Source organism: Falco peregrinus, chromosome 15 (assembly GCF_023634155.1).
Source record: "Falco peregrinus isolate bFalPer1 chromosome 15, bFalPer1.pri, whole genome shotgun sequence".
In the NCBI taxonomy this organism is placed as follows: Eukaryota; Metazoa; Chordata; class Aves; order Falconiformes; family Falconidae; genus Falco; species Falco peregrinus.
In genome coordinates this window covers 5,767,523-5,785,453 of record NC_073735.1, presented here as the reverse complement: position 1 = coordinate 5,785,453, position 17,931 = coordinate 5,767,523, and the positions used below count along the sequence as shown (strand labels likewise).

The 17,931-nt window shown below is 49.8% G+C and overlaps 1 protein-coding gene across 1 annotated transcript; it reads left to right on the top strand.

Moving 5' to 3' along the window:
• The first annotated feature begins 70 nt into the window (after positions 1 to 70).
• Positions 71 to 17,255, top strand: DCPS (decapping enzyme, scavenger). Its single transcript, XM_055819512.1, has 6 exons — positions 71 to 270; positions 1,580 to 1,748; positions 9,542 to 9,687; positions 12,399 to 12,512; positions 15,780 to 15,890; positions 16,814 to 17,255. Exons 1-6 carry the CDS (start codon positions 106 to 108, stop codon positions 17,078 to 17,080), a joined length of 972 nt encoding a protein of 323 aa, XP_055675487.1. The 5' UTR covers positions 71 to 105; the 3' UTR covers positions 17,081 to 17,255.
• Positions 17,256 to 17,931: the final 676 nt, after the last annotated feature.

Genomic DNA, 17,931 nt, shown 5'->3' with positions numbered 1-17,931 from the left:
GCGACCCCTCCCCGTGGGGCTGGGGGCCGGGGAGCCCCGCCGAGCCGGCAGGGGGCGCTCCCCGCGCAGCGCCGCGCAGGCGCAGTGCGCAGGGGCGCGGGCGCGATGGCGGAGGGCCCGCGGCCGAAGAGGAAGCGGGAGGAGGAGGCGGAGGCCGGGACCGTGCCCCACGACGGGGCCGCCGCCGCCCCGTTCCCGCTGGCGGAGCTGCGCTTGCGGCGCGTGCTGCGGGAGTCGGCGCGGGACAAGGCCGTGTTCCTGCACGGGGAGGTACTGGGCGGGCGGGGGGGCGAGCGGGCCCGCCGCCGTGTCCCCGCGGAGGGGTTACCCCGCCCCGTGGAGGCCCCGCCCCCGCTGCGGAGGCCACGCCCCTCTGGGCCACATGGCGCGGCCCGGTTCACCGTGGCCGGGGGTTCCCCGGTGTCCTCCGCTCCGCAGGGCTGCGGCCGAGCCCGGCCTTTCCGCAGTCCGCACGGCGCGGCCCCACGCTCGCGTTTCCAGCCCGGTGCTGCCCAAAGCGGGCTGGGGGCGGTTGCTCCCTGGAAGCCTTATTGCAAGCCTCAGGTTGTGTTTTCTCGTTGGTATACCTGTTGCTTTTATCCCTGCGAGCTCTTTTTTCGTGCTTAGTAGGTGAAGTGGCGTTGAATTGCAAGCAAAATGCTAACTCTAGGGCTGTTAATAGGATAGGTTTGTCAATCAGGTGCCATAAAAGGGAAGTTTGTAATAACACTTAAGTTTTATGGCCAGGGAGCCTGGCCATGGTGCTGGAACCATGTAGCCACCTTGGCTCCTGTCTCCGAGGTGTGCATCTGAGCAGGCAACGAGGACAGGGCAGTTTCAGGCTGCTGCTTTGCTCTCAGGGCAATGGGTTGATGGTCAGTAGGTGACTGAGCTGGGCACAGACCTGCCTGCTCTACCCTGGGACTGTGGCTGGGTTGGGAGCCCCGGGGGAACCCCTCTGTTCTCCCCAAGAGGTGTTCAGTGAGGCCTCGCCTGGGTCCTGTACTGACAGGAGTGACTTGGGGGTGTGCTCCACACCCTGCACCTACCAAAACCAGCATGCTCAGGCCATACCTGGATGTGGGTTGTGGTTCCTTGGAGCAAAGCAGCAGCGCTTGACCCAAAACAGTCAGGGAGCAAACTTGTGCCATGATACTAACCCCTACACCTGCCTCTGCCTTCTTCCTGACCTCTCTGACTGCCTGGTCAGTGGCCCTGTGGCAACTTGCAGGTGTATCTCAGATGAAATCAGTGATGTGGGTTAGTGGGAACGCAGCTGTGGGTGCTGGGAGCATCTGGAGAGGTGCATGTGAGCTAGGAAGTTTTCCGCATCCTGTCCTCCTGCAAAAAACCCGCTTGTGTTCCCTGATAGGGAGCTTCAGGGCAAACATGCCTTTGTATTTTTGGACAGGTGCTGCCCAGTGGGTGACTGAGCTAGGAGTGGGTTTGTGCATGAAAATGTCGAGGCTGCAAGGTGTCTGCCATGGTCCCTAGGTGGAAGCGATCAGGTTCTGGCCTTGAACTCTCCACCCAGTGTTGGATCTGTGTTTGCCAGTGGCTTTATCTGTTCTTATTCCAGGTGACCAGTCCCTCTGGAGAGGGCACAGATGCTGTAGTCATCCTGGAAAAGACTCCCTTCCAGGAGGAGAAGGTACTGGACCTGCTGAAGAAGCACACAAAGCTGGAGCTGCAGATGCACAATGACATTTACAGCACATACCACCTCTATCCTCCCCCGGAGCTGAGCGGTGAGTGTTTTCAGCCTCGCATGGGGGGGTGTCCTAGGAGGGCTGCTTGCTCCACAGTTCAGCTGTGGACCAGTGGTCATAGCTGGAATGCTGGTCAGAGTGCTCCTGCTAGCTCTGGAGGGTAGGGTGCAGTGAGATAAGCAAATGCTGCTGGGGGACCTGATCACACCACCTTGGTTGTGGCTTGGCTGACAGCAGCCAACCTGGCTGAGGTGGGATCGGTGGGTTGTTGCTGCTCTGGAAGTGATGTATTACTCCTGAGGCTTCGGATCCTGCCTTGTTTCACCCCCTTTTCCCTGCACTTGTTGGACACCTAGCTTGACTGATGAGTAGCAGGCCATTAAATGCCCATAGTGTGATTACTTGTAATCATCTGTCTGTGCCTTGATTTAAAGATGAAGAAGACCTTATGGGTCTGACAGCTTTCCTTGTTGTTTGGGGTTTTTTTTCAGTTAACCTGGTATGATAGACTCTCCCCATATGGCTTATTTAAAAAACAGTCTCTGCAAAGCACATGTCAGCTGCATCTCTTTCCAGGGTGTAATCTCTCTCATGTGCTTTATTTTTGTTGCTTGGTGAGGGCAGACGTCTAGTGTATTTGCAGAGGGGATTTAAATGTTGGTAATGCTGAATGCCTGGGGCAGGCGGGCACCTGGCCTCTGCCTTTCAGGCCTCGCCCTGTTGATTTCACGCATCCGTGTGTTGTGAAACCCTATTAATAACAAAGTATGACAAGGTCAGATGGACGGGGTGGATAGCTTCAGTGAAAGACTCATTCTGTGAGATGGATTCTTGTCACTGTGGAAAAGGTGTCCTGCAATTGCAGCGCACTCCAGCCACCGCTGGAAAGCAGGGCTGCTCTTTTGATAGGCTGGGCACTTCAGTTTAATGCTGGTATGTGTTTAAATTCTGGAAGTGCAGTGATTAATTACATGTTGACACTTCCATAAACATAATGGTAGCCAAATGGGTTTAACAAAGTCAAAATTAATCAGAGTGATAGCCTTAAGTAAGAAGTTGTTTCAGACCCAGTTTAAATTTTTGGGATGTTTGATGTGCCTTCCCAAAAATGTTCTTATTTTAACACTGTTTCCGTGGTATAGGAGGAAGCACTGTCTGGCTCTGGGAGCTTGGTAGTTGTGCAGAGCTCCTCTTACGCTGTTGAGGACTCAAAATCAGAGGTTTCAGCATTACAAAGCCACCTTTGTTCAAGGGCAGGAAAACACCACACCACCACAGTTGTTGCAAATGTGCCTTGCGTGGGAAGATGTTAAAGCTGTGCTTTCGTCGGCTGGAAAGACTCCTGCTTGGGTGCCGGCAGTGACTTGCAGCAATTCCCACGAGGTGGCATTGCAAGACTAAAATCCCTTGGGTCTCTGCAGCTGTCCTGGCATGTGACTGCCTCGTAGCCCTTTGCTGTGTAACTCCAGCATTACTCTGATAGCAAAATTATTTTAAGATCTAGGCCAGGTGCAAATCCCCTTGCAGGGGTGAAAAGGCTGTTAAAGGGTTGTTGGTGTCCATCAGTGCTGTGCCAGGTCCTGCTTTTTCTGAGAGGCTGGAGCAAACCCAGGTGAACCTGGGTCTTCTCACGTCCTGTTTCTTGCCCTTTGTTAAACTAAATCCTTGCACGGGTTGTTTCTCTTCAGTGCTCCCTCTGTGCTGTGACTCTGCCCCGTGGAGCCATGCTGTTCATTTTGTGTATGGCTGGACCAAACCTGTGCTTTGACATGAGTGTGCGGTTCCTCTTGCAGGCTTGAATGGTGAAAAACCTTCTAGCTTCCTTCTGCTGAAGTTTATCTTTCTAATTACTTTTAAAATTGCCTTTAAAATATAGAGTTTTGCAGAAACATTACCCAGTGGTGCATCTTTGCTTCCCACTCCTCTCCTTGGCACTGCTGCGCTTGCTCTGGATGTTGGGCAGCCCCAAGCTGGAGACCAGGAGGAGGCTGCGGACACTGGTGCTGCTCTCCAGGTTCCCTGGCTCTGAGTGGTGAGCAAGGAGACTTCTTCCTTCTAAGCGATTCAGGACCAAATAGCTGTTTTTGCGGGCATGTTGCATGAGCCACTGGTGGGCAGTTGATCTAGAACCAGAGGAAGTGGTTGGGTGTGTCAGAGGGGAAGGAAATTGCTCTTTTGAGCTGAGTCACAGCCCAAGGAGGGAATCAACATGAGAAATGCTGCTCACAAACATAAAACAAAGGAGAAATTTCCTGAAAGGCTGCAGACAATGTCATGGCTTGTGGGAAGTCCCAGGATGTCGAGTGATTGTATAGAGACCCAGTGGGCCCTTGCATGAGGTGCATCTCAGCCTCTTGGTTGCAGGGTTAGAGAGATACAGGGTTTTATCTCCTGATGCTAGCAGGCTTACGTCTGGCTAACAGGATGCAGTGAAAGTGTTTTGCAAAAAAAGGTCTAAGCAGTTCCTCTGAAAAGTCCCAGGTTGTGGTGGTGTGCAGAAGAGGAATTCACCCTGGGGATTTTGCAGTATCTTGGGCAGCTAAGCCCCTCCATGCTCAGCTGCTTTCTTTCTAAATGTAAGATAAATCTCCAGAGTGAGGAAATCATGACCGCAGGTGACTCATGACGTTGAGTGTGTTGATGTGTGAGTAGCTGCCTCTGGGTCCATCTGCTTTTTCAAAGCATGTTCATTTCTGAATGCTGCCTTTGTGGTCCGAAGTCCCCGAGGGCTCTTCATTCAACTGGAGTGCCTTGATAGCTGAAAGTGGATATGGATATTTTTTTTTTCACCCTCTCTCCGCCTCCTCACTTAAGTGAGTTGGATGCTCTTCCCTCCACGGAGTCAAGCTAACACAGGCCCTGTGTGATGAAAGCTTGTTTTGTCTTGGTGGTCCACTGCGAGGCTGGGCCAGTTGCTTTGTTTGCATAGTGAAGGCAGAGAAAGGGAGGCCAAAAGAGGCACATTACCTGAGCAAAGGACTTGCCCTCTGTCCTGTGAAGAGGAACTTCGCTCTGCTGCTGCTTAAAGATGAGATTTTCAGGGCTGGGAGCACACCAGTGTGGGGGTGTGTGAAGACAGTGCCAGTCAGAAAAAGGGCCTCATCTGTGTCTTGCTTGGCTCATCAGTTTCACTGGTCACCTGAAGAGATGTGTCAAGGCTAAAATGGGAAATAACATTTGCAAACCAGCTTAGTAATGGTCAGAGCTTGTCTGAAGGGTGACCCAAACCACCTGAATAAGAAGGAAATCTGTGAGTGAGCTTGTGAGGAGGAGCGGTGTCAGTGTGTGCCCTCTGACTGTAGCTGCTTTGCTGCTGGCCAAGGCAGGCATTTGTATTTAAGGCCAGGTGCTGGATGTTGCCTAGATTTAAGAGGCAGCTTATGCCTAGAGGTGTGAGATACTGGTGGAGGAAGCCCGAACTCTAGGACTCCCCATTGCAGGGAGAGCAAGGGCTGCTTTCATAGCAGGGGAAGGATTTTTTTTTTCTGCTGCCAAAGGCTTGACTGCAAAAGCCAGATGGTTCGTTCAATCAATGCATTCCCTGGTAACATCCAGCTCCTGGTGGTGTTCACACCCGGTCGGTAAGGAGAGCTTGCTGTTTCCAGCAAAAAGCAGCCTCCTCGCCTCCTCCACACCAAAGATGTGCTGGTGTAATTTAAGGGCTCTTATCAGTCCTTTAAGGAGTCTTGTACTCACCGGGCACGGCTCATCCCTGTGTTGCAGGCTGAAGCTTATTAAAAAATGTTTAAAAACGAGCATATCGGGAGGAGCTCCAGCTTCATCCCTCTGACACAGGGTGGAGAAATTGTGGGAGAAATGGGAGAGTGTGGAAAGAAAGTGTTCAGTCATACAGGAAGCAAGACGTATCCCTGCCTTCCTGAGCCCAAAAAGCATCTGGTTTCAGGCAGTGAGGAGCTGAAGAAACTTGCACAAGCTGCACTGGGAAGGCTGGTTTGTCTCCTGGCACTTCCACGCTCCGCCTGCCAGTGGGGCTTGCCCAGCAAAGAAAACTCTTTGCATTTATACTTAAAAAGCTGGAGCTTGAAGCAGTGGGAGCATGTTGGGTGGTTTGGGGCATGGTGGGAGGTATCATCGTGTTTTGTTCTTTTTTTGGGGGAGTTTGGTAACCTGTAAATTTTTTTTTTGCCATGGCTGTTGCAGCTAGAGTCCATGGAGTCCTTGGATGAGAACCAAGGCCAGACAGCCTTGGCAGAAGTCCCCATCAGCATGCTTGGCTTGCCCTGGCATGTGCTGGCCTTGGAGACTGTGAGCTCTTGCAAGCTCTATCCTTTTCTTTTGTGCCTTTATTTCATTCAATGATGAGAGCCCCAGATGTCTGAGGCAAAGCTGTGGTCGTACCTGGTTGGGGGTGGGTTAAAATCAGGTGTTCCCCTGTGACTGCTGTGTAGTTGTGATCATAAAACTAAATGTTAATACAGCAGGAGGTGGTTGTGCCTCATATTTAGTTAGGGCTGCATCAAAAGAGATACCTGATGATGGGAAGACAGTGTAGAGCTGTATGCAGAGGAGAGAGGTTTGCAGAGGGGGGGAAAAATTTGCATGAGGGCAAATGTGACTTTCTGTGCTGCTTCCTGAACTTGGCACCTTTCTGCACCCCAACGATTGAATTGATTAGGCAGATTATGAGCCAAAGCTTAGCTTCCTACTAGCAAAGGGAGGAAAAAAGCACCCCTGCCCAAAAGTAGAAACTAGTTGTTCCTGCCCTGTCTGCTTCTCTTGGCTCCCTAGTGTGTTTAAATCTACTTAAAACGGCTACAGTGGTCCATTTTAATGGCTGAGTGGGATGGGAGCAGCAAGTGCAAGGCATCTTGGTGGGTCACCCTGGCCTGTCATCACTGTTCACGTAGTTGGAAATTTAATGTGCCAAGCTGGAGGGGGATTTTGGCAAAGCCTGGGGACAGCACAGGGTGAAAGGGGACAGGGCATCGCTAGCAGGCCTGGAGTGCACTTTGCTACATGTATGAGCTCTCTCTACCTCCTTCCCATCTGCAACGTGTAGCTGTCCTGCACCATAGGGAGCATGGGGTAATGTGTTCTGTCCTCTCCTGGTGACAGCTACCTTCAGCCCTTTTTTCTGTAAGTTCCCCAAATTGAACTGGTGTTTTGGTTTTGTTTCTTGTGTTTTGGGTGGGTTTTTTTCACTCTAGTTTTTAGTAGGAGAGGGGAGAAGTAGTTTTGTTTCTGGTCAGTCCAAGCTTCATTTTCTCCTGGGCAGGGAACAATGGTGTCGTATGTCCCCCCAAACATCCTTTGTAGGGTGAACTGGCCAGTCACTTGTTCTTTACCACTTTGGTACCTCTGCTTCCTGCTCATCCAGGTTCCTTTAATTAAACTTCCTTTTTTATAACCTCCAGTTAACTGATGGTAAGTCCTGACTTCCAGAATAAACCACAGATGTTTCATGGCATCCCTAGGCTGGCATTCAGGAGCACGCCGGCTGATGTGACTCAGACATGAGTGGAGACAACCCCTGGCCCTTCAGTGAGCTTAAAAACCCACATCACATGTCCAGTGGTTCTTCATCTCCATTTCCTGGCCGGGGTAGGTTTCAGCTGCCCCACAGCGTACGTGATACTTTAGTGTACGAGGAGCCTGCCATGAGCAGGGCGACTTTGAAAATGGAGCACGAATGTGGCTGGTCGCCAGCAATGGAAAGATTTTGTGGTGAGCCCTGTCTCGCCATGGATGTTTCTTGTGGCTGAGCCCAGCCTTAGCCAGGACTTTACATCCTGTGTGCGGGCTTCTAACGATAGTCAGGCTCTGAGCACTTATTAGACAGCTTCCCTGGCTATAGTGATTTATGCTAATTAGCATTGCTGGGGTGTTTCAGGGCTGATGAGACCTCTAGAAGGGAAATAATCATTAGTGAACCACAGCTTCTCCCCCCTCTCCTCTTCCAAACATCTGCTGCTAAGCCACAGCTGCACACTAAGGATTTTGCTGATCTCTCACTAGGCTTTAAAAAGTAAAGTGGCTCTCCCCACCATGAGCAGCCAAACTGGGGAGGTGTTGGAGAAGCCATGAAGGGTCCTCTGCAACCCCATCCCAGCCAGTGCATGGCCTGCAGTTATCACCGCCCCAGCGTGGACTGCGTTCTGCTGCAGCCCCTGCTCTTGTTTTGGGATCTAAAATTGAATTGTGGAAGTCTCGCTCCTCAGGCTGGATGTGGTATCTTCTTATTGTTTGCCTTTTTGTTTTCTCCCCAATGCTTTGTTGGTCTTCTTAAGTGAGGAGCAGAGGAACTGTAGCCTTGTCTGTCTTTAGTTGTGTGGGTTTTTGGGTTTTTTTGGTGTTTTTTTTTTTTTTTGCTATTACATCATCCTGCTAGAAGTGCTAATAGAGTCCTGGAAAACAACCTTGTTTGAACATGTGTATGGTGGGAATCAGACCAGACTGCCCTTGTGGTTTGCATTTTCATATTTCATGTTACCAGCATTTTCCTGTGGATTTCATTAAGCTGGGTTTGGCATGAAATGAAAAGGCAGAGTCTCCCACTAGTGTAGCGCCAACCTTTGAGGAAAAAAACCAAACCAACCACCAAAAAACAAACAAAAAAACTAAAAAAACCCCAAAAAACCACCAGCCCCAAAACACCCTAAATCCTGGCTTTAGGAACAGATTTTTGTATTCGGTGTCTGGCTAGCATATATGCATATAGAAAGCATGGAGCAGGTCTGGTACCCTGGTGAGTGTGCAGCCCATGGTTTTTGTGGCTGTGGCAGAGCTTGGGCACAAGCTGCAGTGTTTGCAGTGCCCCAGCCACTTGCTTCTGCCCGATCTGCTCGGGGTTTATCTGGGCCTGCAGGGGTTTTCTCCTTCCTGCATTAAGTTTTATAGCAGCTCTCCATTAGCTGGGAAAGTGGAGGCACTGCTGGTGCCCTTGGAGTTGTGGCAGGCTCTGTATCGCACGTCTAATCTCTGCCAAAGAGGGGTTTTTTCTGAGTGTTTTACTGCTGTGGGTAAGATTTGCTGTTGCCGAGGTCAAAGCTGCCAGCTTGATGAGGTGTGTGATTGCGTCCTGTTTAACAGCACAGGAAAAAATACAGAGCAAAGTTTTAATCTTGAGGTAAACAGAAGCTGTCTTCCTTTTGCAAGAGTAAACAGCTAAATGTTCTTTGTTTGTCGGCTGGTGCAGGGCAATCACTGAGCCCTTTCCCACCAGCTCATTGTGCGCTGTGTTAACCTATATGCCTGTGGTGTTTGCTCTAGATCCATCCCTGTGCCCTTGACCTTTTTGCCTCCTGCACTTGGCGCTCAAGGCCAACATCCTGACGGTTGAGAGCTCTGGGAAGGAGCTGCTCCTTGTGCTGGCCCTGCTGCTTGCAGCTCACGCAACATCTGGTTTCGTGGCTGGAGAAAGTTGCTGGGTGCTCACTTGCAAACATCCTATGAGCTCTGGACTCAAGTATGGGGAAGAAGAGGCTGCCCTGGGGGTCGTGCTTCTGTCCTGGCTGCACATAAATTCCTTCCTGGGAGCCCCGGCTCTGCCCCTGTGTTGCTGATATGCCTGAAAGAGCAAGTGTGTGTGGAGAAAAAAACCTTTCAGGTGGCGAACTCCTCCACCTGAACTGGAAAGACAGGCCCTGGCTGTGTTGTCAGCTTATCCTTGAGAAAAGCAGCGGCAGCCCGGGAGGTTAAAGCACATGTTTGCTTTCATTGTCTGTTCTCCTCCACCCTGCTATTTTAGTGGTATCTTTTCAAAATGTGTTAGTGTGGCATTTATTGGAAGGGAAAACAGATTTGTCTGGGACTGAAGGAAGTCATGTGGATTTCGTCTGTGATGGTAACTCAGTGCATGTGTTTGTTTCTAGAGATAAAAACCACGGTGGTGTACCCCGCCACAGAGAAACACCTTCAGAAATATCTCCGTCAAGAAGTGCACCTCATCCGTGAAACCTGGGAGGATTATAAGAACATAACACTGCCCTTCATCCAGTCGCAGAGCTTCAGCATCCAGGTATGGTTCCACTGCTTCCTCTCTGCAGAGACTGATGTCTTTGGTCTCCTTCTTAATGCGTGGGCTGTCTGATGTCTCCTCCGAAGCCCAGGTTGGAGGCAGAAGAGCCTCTGGGAGTGCTCTGCCCCTTTCTCCCTGTTGCCTGTTCCATCAGCATGTTGTCAGCTCTGTGTTACTGTGTCCCCTCACCTGGCTGGGCAGCCTGCTTCTCAAACACGACTGGCTGCAGGCTACTTCTGCTGGTCCTGGGCTGTGGTGCTGCCTGTTTTGCTCAATGCATCCCCTTATCTATCGCGCTTTCTTGACGCTGTCTGACCTTTGGGGTAAGCTCAGCAATGGTAAACGGAGCTCTCTTTCCCCTAAAACTCCCCCGGTGTCCCCATCCTTCTATCCTCTAGGGCATCTTTCTCCATCTTTGCAGGAAAACATTTGCCTCGGAGATGGACCCAAAGTTGCCTTTCCCAAGGTTTCTGGAGACTTCCTATGCTGGGGCGTTCCTCCTCCTGAGGGTGGCTCCCTGGGCGTTGGTGCTGTTAGCTGGGCTTTTTAGGAGTCTCTTGGGTGTTGTGGAAAAAGGAAAGCACAGATTGCTCTTGGATTCCTGCATCACAACTCATTCCTTGGGCTTTGCCTGTCTTTAACTGGTTTTGATGAGTGGAAGGGAAAATGTGAAGGGTAACGTAAATATCAGGGGACTACAGAGGTGTCTTTGTTTTCCGCTGGAGGATGCAAAGAGCGGATGCTTTCAGTATAATAGTTTTATTGTGGTGCCAGTCACTGGACATGTGTTGTCCTCACTGGGCTTGTGCTGGAAACAGCAAGAGCAGTCAGCTGGTGACCTGCCCATCACATGAGGCAGCATTGGGTTTAAAATTCAGCTCATCTGATCGGGGAACTTATTTAGGGCACTGATAGCTTGGCATTTCTGAAAAGAACAGGCATAAAAAAATAATCCAACACCCCCACCCCCCTCCACACCCCCCAAATTAAAAAAAAAAAAAACAAACAAAAAACCAACAAAAAACCCCAAGGAGCAAACTTTCATTTCCTGCTGAGCTTCATGCCCTGCTTTTCTTCCAGGGTCACAGAGCACAGTGATCTTGTGCCATGCTTCCCAAAATCACTTTGAGAATCTAATCTTCTCTAAAATGTTGCTAGGAAGAAAAGACCAGAAATTTAAGGAAAAAACAGATCAAGGGAGGAGAGATTGGTTTCTCCCTAAGGATATATTCAGGTCGGTTCACAATGAGTCTAAGATTTGATTAGCTTAATTAAACTCTTGACAGAGTTCCCCAAAAAGGCTGTCTTTTTATCTTGAGTGCTGGTCTGCCCAGCATCCGCTGACCCAGCTTGCTCAGCGTGCCTGCAAGACCAGCTGTATCTTGCCTACCCACCAAGGGCAACCAAAACGTTTTATACCTAAACTTGATGGGGAAAATGATGTTTCAAAACATCTTCAGGTTCCAAGCCCTAGCTATTTTCTGCTGCCTTGTTTTATCTCTTGGCGACCTGGCTGGAGACTCCCTTGGCAGTCCAATACTTAAGCTAGAGTGTAAAGTGCATGTTGGAGGTGCAGAGAGGAAGCTTGAGCTCAGGCTGGGAGCCAGGAAAAGCAAAGGTGCGTTTTGACAGCCTTACTTCATTGCTTATCCTTGGTCTTTTTCGTTTTGTGGCTGAAACTTCTCTGGATGGTGCTTTGCTCTGAAGGAGAAGCAGGGGGGGAATAACCAGAGCAGGGATTATAGGCAGTCTGGAGGCTGAAGCTTTAAGTACGGAAGGGGAGAAGCAGCGAGCTGTGTTCTAAGCGGTCAGGAAACAGAGACGTGCATTGCCCAAGAAAACACAGGCCTTTTGTATTTGCCCAGCTGAGTGCTGGCTGCCAGCAGCTGGAGCTACATCTAGCCTCAGGCTTGCAAGCAATCTGCTCCTTCTTTTTTAAATGGGGAGGGGGGGAAAAACCCACCCAAATCAGCAGAGTTTCCTTCCCAGACCTAGTTGTAAAGGTTTCGGTGCAGCCTGGGAGGTAAAAAAGTGCAAACAGCCCTGTGGTGCTGCAAGAGGCATCTGCTGAGGCCCATGAGAGCTGACTTCCACTGCTGCCCACCTCGCCAGGGCCTGGGGTGCACGGGGTTGCTTGTGCTGGTGGCTGATCTCTCAGAGTGCCTGTACCTGTAGGTTGTCAGCCAGTGGGAGCACGGAGGAGGGATGCTGGTGCCCCTTGGGGCTTTTAGTGCTTGCAGCAGCTCCACCCGGGTCACCTAAAGCAGCCAGGTGGTCTTGAGGTGTTGCTAGACTGCGCTGGGGAGAATTATCTCTCTGCATCCTCTTAGGGGCAAATGCAACTATTTATACAGCGGGCTAAGCCATCTCTGTTCAATACCTCATCTCCAGCTGTGGCCAGTTCTTGAGAAGAAAACAAAAATCCCCGAATAATTTAGCCGCCTGGCAGTGCAGTGCCACACAATGGGGTTGGGGGTATCTTTTCACTGAAGGGCTCATAACAGCCTGGGTTTTGTTGTTGGGAGTGTTTTATGAGTAATTAACTACAAATGTCACCAGACATGAAATTACTTGGTCGTCTTCAAGTCATTGGGCTTTTTTTACATTGTAGGTGCAGGGAGTGTGCACTAATCCATGAGCTTGGGCTAAATGTGCCTGAGGCGTTGGTTTCTTTTCTCTGCTGGTTTGTAAACTGTGTATTTCTCTTTCAGTGGGTGTATAATATCCTGGAAAAGAAAGCTGAGGCCGATCGAATCATCCATGAAAACCCAGATCCTTGCAATGGCTTTGTTCTAGTTCCAGATTTTAAGTGGAATCAAACCCAGGTTTGTTTGCTCCTCCTATCTTTGAAGGGATGCTGCTTGTGGGAAGGTAATCCAGAGGAAATGTCCACTTTCATGCTGCTAATAGCACGCTAATGAAAGTTTTAGTAAGGAACTATGTCCTTCCTGTTCACACTGTCATTAAGTGATGATATTGCCAGAGCCTTTTATCATGTGCTAATTGTGGGAACTGCAGAACACAGGCTGTTCTCCCTGCTGCTGGGTGATTTCTTTATTAGGTTTGCTTTCTCTTTCCTGTATTAGCCCAAATGTTGTCATGATATGTTTGAAGCTAAATCCAGCTGTGTATTTGTTCCTGCTGAACTTGTTTGGGTGTTTTGTTTTTTTTTGCAAGCCTCTGCTTTAGGCACAAACTGGGCAGATGTGTTGGCCTTTGGTTGCTGCAATTAACTCTCCTCCACACAGTATTAAACAGATGGTCCTTAGCTTAGGAGCAGCTGCTTAACCCCTCGTAGGAGTGGCCACACATTGAAATGCAGAGTGTTTTAAGCCCAGGCTGTAATCCTAAATTGAGTGGCTTATTTCCTTGGGCTCTGGCTCACTTCTGTGCTGTACATCTGCGGATGTGCCTGGGGAGGTGAAACTCCACACACGCACCCGTTGAAGTTGGCAGAGTGGAGAAAAAAGTCCTGTTTTGTGTTTCTGATCCTCAAAATGCTTCTGCAGATCATAGAGGGGGAAAGTTACTGTATGATTTAAAACTCAGAAATGGGAAATAAAACTCAAAACAAAAAAAAAGGGCTGCCTGCTTGTGGGCAGCACAATTTTGTGTTTGTGTGCTGGCAGCACCTGTTTCTGGTCTGATGCAGAGTCTCCTGGGGAACTGAATTGGGGAGGACAGGTAGTTTGTGCAGGGAATTCATGGTGGCCAGAGACTACCCTGCAGCATCAGCTACTCCAAAAATCCCTTGTTAAGCTGTGGTGGGGTAACCAAGCTCGAATTTTAGCTGCTTCACTGGGAGGCATGATCTTCATCCTGAAGAAACTTTGCAAAGCAGGTGATACATGGCAAGCTTGCAGCCTTGCTTACACCACTGTGCCTTGTTCAGTGCCCTTTATTTTCAGGGTGGCAATATTTAGAGGTCCTAAAAAGGGCATCACACCACCCCTTTCCTTGCTTTGCGCAAAGCCTCAGTGTAAATTCTTGCTTGCTGCAGCCAAGCTTCACAACTCTCATCAGGATTGGAGATGGATGGGCCAAACCCCTGTGCTTTAGCTTTCTCTGGAGACCTGTTGTATCAGTATCTCACAACTAGCATGGTCAAGGAGCTTTTAAATGGTAGGATCTGTCTTTAGGGGAGGTTTCCCTGTGCTGCTGTTGCCTCTTAGTATGCTGAACAGGATCTTCTTGATTTCTTCCCAGCTGCTGTCTGCAACAAGAGAGCCGTCATCCCTGGGGCTATCTGGGATGTTCATGTTGCCTGTCTCTTTCCCAGGCAGGCGAGTCAGCATCCCAGCAAGGACTGTCGACTTCTGCCTTTGAGCCAAGGAATTTCTTCTTGGCTATGGGTGGTGCTGAGCCAAAGCCGATCCCAGCAGCCCCAGGGCTGCCTGTGAGCACTGGTTCCTTTCTGCTGTGTCCCACTGAACAGGCAAGGCTACTAAACTACATCAGGGAAGTGAGACAGAGCTCCCAGCAGGACTCTCCAAGCCTTCCCTTAGAGGTCCCTTCGATGGTGTTGCCTTGTGCTAGCTTAGCACCTTGCCTGCAAATGCTGCTTACACACCTGTAATTTCAGGCTGATGGACAGGAGGAAAACGTCTTTTTTTGTGTCAGTCTGCATGCTTGCTGCTGGCCTCAACCTTCTGGGTGCTGCATCAGCTCTGGCTGCCCAACCTTGGTAGTGGTTTGAGTTGGTTTCTTGGGGTTTGGTTTTTTTTTATTATTTTTTTTTTAAATTTGATGTGTAGCTTTTTTCCCCACTTCTTTGGAGTTGGTTTCAAACCTGCAGGAGCCCTGAGGCGTTGCCTGAAATGGTGCCCAGCATGACATCATACAAGGCCTTTTTAGCAACAGGCTTATTTGTTTCAAACAGCAACATGCAGATGTTGTTCTAAGGAGAAGAGATGTTTGCTTTTCCTCCCGCCAGTCAGCCCTGATCCAGAGAGGACAAGCTGATACACTGTTTTTTTTTTTCTGGAGCTGTGCACAGGCTGCCTTGGGAATCAAACTGAACCATGAGCATTGCTTTACTAGCTAGGTGCAAATAACAGCTTCGTGTTTTGAGAGCCTCAAGACAGGGTTCTGAGAGCGTCTTTTGGCACAGGCATCTGTTTCCAAATAGCCAGATGGATTTCTCACAGCCCTGAAAAGATCTGCTGGGTCTCAAATATCTAAACCCTTTGCTTTGCAGTGTTTATATTAGAAAGCCGCTAACGGAGTTGAAGGAGACAGGGATTTTTAAGTGTGATGATCCACAACTCTGTCTTGTTAAACATTGAATTTGGTAAGTGCTTCAGGAGATGCCAAAGATCTGATTAAAAGCTGTATGTTGCTGCACTGGGGCCGCCCGGTGACTGATTAGATCTTGAAAATGGTTATTTATAGAACTGGTACAACTGGAAAGTGGCTGGCTGTAAGCACAGTGGAAATACGGGAAACTTTTCACTCAAATCTGCAGTTGCAGTTCTGGCTGCTGTGATTCACTGTAAATCCTTGTCTGAGTGTGGAGATAAGCAATTTGCTTGCTCTGCAGAAAAGGTTGTGCTCAGCATGGCATCTGTATGTGGGAGTTGCTGGCAGCAGACCCCGCTGCCTCCTGGGCTCCCCCATGTAGCAGGGTGGGTGCCCACACCTTTTCTGCCAGCCCCAGTCTGCACTGGGACAACGCTTTTGAGATGCTTGGGGCGGGGGATGCTGTGAATGTGCAAGGGCAACAGTGAGTGCTGTGTTTATGGTAGGAAAGAGTTGATAGATCCATCTGCCTTTAAAGCTGAGAAGATATTTGTGGTCCCTCTGTTCATTGATTGGGGTGAAGCTATCCTTGTCTGGTTCTTCCTGGACAAAACCCCATCTCTCCTGAAATGATGCTTTGAGGTGCAGCGGGTTTGTGGGTGGGCGCATCTTGTACTGGGAGATCTGTACTGGATTCAACCCAGCTTGAGTGTGGGTTAAACATGATGGCAGATAGCCCCTTGTAATACAGCCTGGAAAGCTGTGGTTGGTATGTCAGATCCAAAGTGTTTGTGCCTCCATCTGCTCTCGCTGTGGTCACCTTCGTCACCATCCTCCATCTGCTCTGTCCGCAGCTGGATGACCTTTACCTGATAGCCCTCGTTCACTGCCGGGAGATCAAGTCTCTTCGGGACCTCACTGCTGAGCATCTCCCGCTGCTGAGGAACATCTTGCAAGAAGGCAAGGTAAGCCCAAGGCTGGTCTGATGCTCACTGCCTGCTTTATGTGGCAGCTGCTTGACCAACCTGCGCACACAGCATCTGTGTGGGGACTGATAACCAAGAGATGACAATGCATCGTTAGCTGGGGCTGCACTGCCCTTTCTAGCATCTCTACTCAGAGACCCTGGTCCATGCTGCTGTCAGCACCTTCCCCTGGGAGATGGGAAAGCCTTGCAGTGTTCGAGGTGTTTTAGGGGTGCTTGGTATTCTTCTGTCAGCGGTGAGCTGCAGGGCTTGAGCCCTGTCCTCCCCGTGTTGGTAACTTTTTTTTTTCCCCAGCCCTTAACTGTTTCCAGCGCTGACAAGTTTTTTCCAGCATTGTGATGAGGTGTGCTTGGTAGATGGATGTGTGATAGCTTCTCTTTTCTTTCACTGTGTTAGAAATTTGGAAAGTAATTCCACTGGAGAAAGTGGAGATTAATTAAGAGATTAGTCAGGGGATTGCAGCGCACTGAGCAGTGAACCAAGCCAGTGTGCCAGAGTTCACCGTTGCTGTTTATAGCTTTAATTACACCGGCTGGTAACAGCATCCCTGTAACTTGCCGAGCAAGCCAAAGCGATAAGGGTGGAAAGGAAAATGATACGAGTGGAGAGCACATCGTGTCATGGAGGGAGAAAAGTGGGGCAGCCGGAGGCATCGCTCCATCCCTGTGGAGGCTGAAACAGAGGATGGGGAAGAGCACTGTCATTCCCAGCTTCCCCCTCCCCTTGCTGTGAGGATGGAGGAAACAGAAATCACTCCTGCCTTTCTCCACCTTTTGTGCCTTCCAGGGGTGATCCTTCCCGTCTGCTCCAAGGTCTGTCTGTGCTCTGCCTGCCCCCAGCTGCCCTGTGCCCTTGCTGTGTATCGCTACTCCTGACCTGTGGGGCTTTTTTTTTCTCTTCAGGAGGCCATAACAAAGCGCTTTGGTGTGCCTGGATCCCAGCTGCGAATCTACCTGCATTACCAGCCCTCCTACTATCACCTGCATGTGCATTTCACTGCCCTGGGCTATGATGCCCCAGGCAGCTCTGTTGAGAGAGCCCATCTCCTGGCAGATGTGATTGACAACCTGGTGCTGGACTCTGCGTATTACCAGAAACGGGCTTTGACCTTTGCCCTTCGGGCTGATGAACTTCTCCTCAAGAAATTCCAGGAGGCAGGAAGAGTGTGAGCTGGCAGAGGTGCTTTTATATCTTGTTATTAATAAATGCCCATTTGGTTTTTTTTTAAAAAGGTTTTGGTGCTTTTATTTTTTTAACTCTGATTTTGTACAAATTGGGGCTGACAGCCCATTGCTATAGAAACGGTGTCATCTGCTCAAGTCAATTAAAACATTGAGTAACCCCTTTTAGTGTTCTGGTTTTTATCAGGGTCACAGCACTGGACTGGGTGCCTCTGGGATGCAGAGGGGTTTGGGCAGGAAGGTCTGCGTGTCCATCTTCACCCAGAGAAGTCAACCTCTGCCACCAAATGTCAGCCCAAACACTGTTGGCAGCAGGAAGGGTCTGAGAAAACCCACCATCCTTACAAGGCTTCACTTATTTCCTATGAAATTACCCCTGGGAGCGGGATTGCAGCTTTTTGGGGCAGGGAGGGATTTCTTGCTCCAAGTAAATCAAATGACTAACCCGAGTTGTCACCCCTCCTGGCTGGCCAGCTGCTATGGGCTCTGTGAAGGCAAGCAAGACTGTGCATGCTGCTTGATCCTCAGCCTGAGCACCATCACCTCAATCCTGCTAATTAGTCATATATCCAGCTTAAGTGAATTTATTTAAAAGGGCAGCCCCTCCCTGACACAGGCTCCTCAAGGTTTTGCAGGGATTCCTTAGCATGCTTGTTTAAAAAAAACCCCTGTAAAATAAATAACACTGCTCTTCCTTAGGCTAAGGTGGTGGTAGGGCAGTAAATGCCTTCCTGCAGCTGGAGGGTCCTGGCAGAGGAGCCTTCTGAGACCCTGCATGACTTTCCTGCTATTTTGCAGCTCTGCTGAGGTTTTTTTCTTCTGTTTCTAGTGAGATGCCA